A 5,353-nucleotide genomic window follows, 5' to 3' on the forward strand; every position below is an offset into this window, starting at 1 on the left:
TGGGTGATGTCCAAATTTAAGGCAGAAGTTCAAAGGCAGCAAACAAAGAGGAGCCGGCATCTTTTTTTCCCCTGAAGGGAAAAGCCTGCTGAGTTGGGAACTGGGCAGAGGCACTGCTCAGCATGGTGGGCCGCTCAGTCTGGTAACTAGGCTGGGCTCCTCTGGTTGAAGGGGACCCAAGGGCACCCCCAGTGTGATTCTGCTCCACTCCAGACCTCCCAGTCCTAAGGTGAGCAAGCCCAGCTTGGGGACAGACACAGAAATCCCCCTGAAGATCTAAGTCCTTCTCCGAGGGCAGGGTGAGATCCCACATCCCAGGCTCTGAGGCACCCTGTCCCTGGGGCACGGCCTCCCCCCTCCCCACTTTGCACAAGAACATGATCAGCCACCTAGTCCTCCTGAGTTTGGCTCCTACTGGGGTTAAATCCCTCCTCAGTCACCTCCCAACTTTCAGAGGCCTGGTAACTTGCTCCTTTGCTAGTGTGGGGTGCTGAAAGGGGTGGGGTGGGGTGGGTGGAGACATTTGGCAGTAAAAGGTGAGCAGGGAGAGGAATGTCACACCAGAACCCAATGCTCAAGTTTCCATGTCTTTATTTTCCTTGTGCCCCTCATCTCTATACATGCAAGGATGACATACACAGTGGGTGAGAGCAGAGGACAGGCCAACCCTCCTGCTTCAAACAGAGCCAGTCACAGACTCTTCTTAACACAGGAAGACAGAGGAGAGTCAACAAAGAGGGTCTCCAGGCCCAAGCGGTTCACCTCCCTCCCTAGGCATCCCCCTAGAGCTTTTCCAAATGTAGTTGGAGATGAAAGAGACTCTTTCCCACCCACTTCCAGCACATTCCACCAGCCTGCAGGAAATTAATGGTTAAAAAATAGTATTCGAGCAAAATAGGTTATGGTTCCTTTATTTACAAGTCTTTGAACACCATCCCTGTATGAAGCGTACATTCAAATATTCTTAGCAGTGAGTGAGTTTAACCGTGGAACACTGTAAACAATTACAGCCTTTAAATATCTTCTTCATCATCTTTCTTCTTCTACATTGCATCTTTTTAAATTCGCTTTGGTTCTTGCAGGGAAATATATATATAATATAATATTTACCTTTTAAAATAATTATCCAAACCACACTCAGCTCAGCTTTGAGGGGATCATCGGAACCTTTCCAACACAGTTCTGGGCTCCTGGGGGGCAGAGCAAGGACACTGGGCCAGGGTGTTTTGGAGGGAGGCCGCGAGCCCCTCATAGCTAGGCACTGCTGGCCAGGCCCTTGGCCCTGCTGCCCCACTGCTGGACACTGAGCAAATCCAAGTTTCAATTAAGTGCGGCGGCAGACTTGCCAAACTGCTGCTCTCAGCAGGCATTTCCTGCAGAAAGCTCTCTTGGCCTGGCCACTGCCCGTTGACTTTTCAGCTTTTCCATGATGTCTTCTACCTCAGGCCACTCTGCCCTGCGATCCTCAGGGCTTGGGGACTGGGTGGCAGGCCAGGACAAGACCTTGGTTTGTTAGGAAGAAAAATGAGGTGGGCTATGAAGAACGGTGGCTGCTGGGAGCTCTGGCTTGTGATAGTGGGTGGCTCAGAGGGGTGGCGACCCACTGCCACCACCTGGAATAGTAGATACCTCCCTCCCTCCCCTTTGAGGCTCTGAAACCCTCTTCCACCCCACATCCATCCACCTCTTAGTCCAGGGGTCTCTCACATGGGCTTTGGAGAGCAGTCTAGGTTGCCTCCCCTGTAGGAGCTGATCTGGGTTGGGGGAGTGAGTGCAAAGCTTCCTGATGCAGGGGTCCTGGGGCTGGGAAGGCTCCATGAGGAGAGTCTTGGACAGGGGTCAGCCTCTGGGGGGCCTGGCAGAGGGCCCAAGCCCAGGTGGATGGAGACCACACCCAACAGAAACTCCCCAAAGGCTCTTAACAGTGAATCACCAGGGGCCAAAACCATTCATTGGAGTCCCTGCACACCTCTTCCAATCCAATTATGATTAGGAATCCGTAATCGAGAATGTCCAAGCAAGTTCCTCGCTGGCCGCCCCATCTCCTCCAAAGTCACCACAAGACTTGACCTTGTCAAGGGCAAAGTCCGAGAATAATCTCAGGGACTGAAGCTCCTCACCCCATTACAGGCATCCGGGGCCTTAGAGGAGAGGGTTAGCTGAGTAGTACTGTAAACGGTCTCTGTTAATTTTTTTTTCCTTCATCCTTCTGTTCTGAAACCAGATTTTGACTTGCCGGTCGGTGAGGTTGAGCATGCGGGACAGCTGTAGGCGCTTCTCTTTGTTGATGTAAACGCTGAAGAAGAACTCCCGCTCCAGCTCCCGGATCTGGTACTTGGTGTACGGGCAGCGCTTTTTGCGGGTGCGTTGGCCACCTGTGCAGGGAGAAAGAGGCGAGAGAGTGAGCCAGCCTTTGGGGTTGCAGTTCTAGAGCCCAACTAAGGATGAGGCTCCCTTCTGGCCTCAGCGGCTGCACGGCCTGTCCAAGACCCCAGCCCGTCTCCCCAGGCCCCGGCACTTAGGCTCCTACTGCCGCCTGGGGACTGACTGTAGGAGGTGGCTCAGCCTCAGATAAAAGGCGGCTCCTTAGATTGGCCCCCGGGGAAGCTGCTCCCGCTGCCCCCTGAGCAGAAAGGAGGGCTCCTCACAGCCACAGGCTGGCTTGAGTGGCCGAAGAGGCCCTCAAAAGCAGCCCAGTGGGGGTTGTGGGCTGCTTCCCGCCCCACCAGACTAAACAAACAGCCGCACGCTGAAATGTCACCTTCCAGCACCTGGGCGGCCCAGGCCCGGCACACCGCGGTGGCGGTGCGGGCGGGGCCGAGCCGGCGCTCGTTCACGTCTGGCGCGGCTGCCGGGTCTTTGTCAGCGTCCAGCCTGAGCCCTGACTTTGCCGGCCAGCGCCAGGGCTCCCAGGATGTGGCGGGTAGAGCCCCTACGGGGCCTTGCCGAGACGTAGCTCGCCCCCAAGCCACCCTGCCTTAGGGATGGGGTTAATTTTAGGTTTGGTGGAAGGGTAAGGGGCTTTCCGGAGCTGCAGGCAGGTTCCGTTTGGCCTTCTTTTAATAAAGTCCCCCAAGACATTACCACCACTCCCCCCAAACCCAAACCTGCTTTTGACAGAATGAAGAACAATTGTGAGTAGCATGCAGTTAGACCGACCGAAGGCGGCACTTAATTGTCACCACCCCGGTGGAAAACGGCTTCCTTTAGACAAAAACGGGCAACTTCGGGTTTCTTGTAATATATTGCTGGAGCTAAGAGGGCTACTTTATCTGTTCACCGCTCTCCCAGCGCCATCGTTAAAAGCGCGAGGCCTTTGAATCTCGGCCGCAGCTGGGGGCCCAGCGCAACACATGGCTTTTATAAAAACCTCAGGATTACCTTGCTATCAAAGGCTCCTGGAACCCTTTGCCGGGGGAATTTACGGGCGCCCACCTCCGGCTCCCCAGCCCCGGAGCTGGCCCCGAGCGGGGTCGCGCTGCCGGCCTTGGGAGCCGAGAAGGTGGAAAAAGGCGAAAAAAGGAGTTGGTTGGTTTTTTTTTTGCCGGCATGCTTTGGCCGGTGGGTATTTCACGGCCAATTTCAGCACTCGCCACGTGATCCCGCCTTTTATAACAAAGTTTTGTTGGGGGAAACCTAAAGGCCCTTCATAAACCTTATATGCTTATAAAACAGCATATAAAAATTTAACAGCGGTGCTGCGCTAGATTTCCAACTCCCCTTTCAGAAAGCGCGGGGCGCTGCCTTTATACGTACTGGAGCCGCCGGCCTTGTCCTCAGTGTGGCCGGAAGACGACTCGGGGCTGCTGCTGCTCTCCGGGCGCCGCCGCCGCTCCTTCTCCTCCTCCGCCGCCGCCGCCTCCCGGCAGCCGCCGCCGCCGTCCGAACTTGAAGTTGTCGGCACGCCCGGGGCCACCGCCGCCGCCGCGGCGGAGGTCGCTGCAGCTGCCGGGGGCCCCTTCTCGGCGCTCTTGTCCCCGGGGTAGTCGGAGGAGCCGAGATTTTCCGGGGTGCCGTAGGCCGTCTCGAAAAACTGGTCGAAAGCCTGCGGCAGGACGCCGTTCCTGCCCACGCTGCTATAGAAATTGGAGGAGACGGCGGGGGTGGGGTGGTGGTAGACGTTGGCCGAGCTCTTGGCCAGCACGTCGCCAGGCACGCCGGCCGCGCTGGGCGCCTGCAGGCAGTCTCTGTGCACGAGCTCCTCCGCGGAGTAGCAGTGGGCCAGATTGCCACGGGGGTGCCATTTAGTGGCGGGCTCAATGGCGTACTCTCTGAAGGTCACTTCGCGCACGGGTTGGACCTGGGGCAGGTTGGAGGAGTAGGAGTATGTCATTGGGCGCGAAGACGGGGTCTGGGGCAGAAAAGAAGGGAGGCTGGAGAAATCTGGACCGGAGACGTAGTAAGTACAGCTTGGCAAATACATGTTAGAGGAGCAGGGACCACGCTCATCAAAATCCATCATTGGGCTACCCTGGGCTCTCCGCAGTAGCCGAGCTTAACATGATTCTCCCCTGCAGCTGCCTCTTTGAAGCGGATCCGTGAAGTAGAAATTTGGAGACGTAAGCTGACGTGGAAATCTATCCCCATCCTTAGCAGGGAGGTGCTGGTCACGTGACCCGATGTTGAAATTGACAAGCTGCGAGCTAGTCTTGGCCTTTTTTTTTTTTTCCCTTTTCCTTTCCCCCCACCCCCCAACCCTCCACCCCCACCCTCCCTCCCGGCTTCCTTTCTTTGTAGCCACCTCAGGGGAAGCAACAGATCGTCACTCGGTGTTCTCACCGAAAGCACGTAATCGCCGGTGTAACTCATGTTGGCTGGGGGCCTCCCGGCGCGCGACCAGGCTGGGGTGTGCCCCTATCCAGCTCGCCTGCGCTGGGCAGCCGGCTCTGGCCTTCGAGTGGCGCCCAGGGCGGTGAGAATGCTCAACCCCCGCGTGCGCGCCCCCCACACCGCCCCTCGGGTGAGGGTGCCCTGGGCTGGGGTGGTCGGGTGGGACTCAGTGGAGGCCGCGGATCTCGGAGTCTTATTCTCTTGGTGTCTCCCCTCGCGCCCCCTTGCTCACCTCTACTGGCTTGCTCTGGGAACCGCTTTGGCCTCCAAGCTTGGCTGGACCCCCTTCGGGGCCAGGGTGCGCAGCTAAGATGTGCCGGCCTCGTGGCTTGCCTGATTTGCACGGTGGCTTGATTACACGCTCGCATTCACGGTCACTTCCGAAGCGCTTTAGTACCTTCCGTCCCGAAACCGCCAACTGCCCGGGAGGCTTTATACCCGCGCTTGGTCGGGATCCACAGGGCCCGGAAGGGCATTCGTCTCACCCGGGATCCCCACTCTGCCTTCATTCTCACTGCCCGCC

General features: G+C 57.3%; 1 protein-coding gene across 1 annotated transcript; it reads right to left on the bottom strand.

Annotated features, from left to right (window-relative positions):
- Positions 1-574: 574 nt before the first annotated feature.
- Positions 575-4,558, bottom strand: HOXA11 (homeobox A11). Its single transcript, XM_004702740.3, has 2 exons — positions 3,757-4,558; positions 575-2,375 (listed from the first exon to the last, which is right to left on the bottom strand). Exons 1-2 carry the CDS (start codon positions 4,460-4,462, stop codon positions 2,143-2,145), a joined length of 939 nt encoding a protein of 312 aa, XP_004702797.1. The 5' UTR covers positions 4,463-4,558; the 3' UTR covers positions 575-2,142.
- Positions 4,559-5,353: the final 795 nt, after the last annotated feature.

This window comes from Echinops telfairi, unplaced genomic scaffold, assembly GCF_000313985.2.
Source record: "Echinops telfairi isolate 266 unplaced genomic scaffold, ASM31398v2 ScPeMD7_23;HRSCAF=83, whole genome shotgun sequence".
NCBI classification, from domain to species: Eukaryota; Metazoa; Chordata; class Mammalia; order Afrosoricida; family Tenrecidae; genus Echinops; species Echinops telfairi.

Bases quoted from the DNA above. Each gene is read 5' to 3' on its own strand.
- HOXA11 (XM_004702740.3), bottom strand. From the start codon at position 4,462: ATGATGGATTTTGATGAGCGTGGTCCCTGCTCCTCTAACATGTATTTG. The intron at 2,376-3,756 runs GTACGTATAAAG...CTCCCTGCACAG, and splicing joins GGACAAGGCCGGCGGCTCCA to GTGGCCAACGCACCCGCAAA.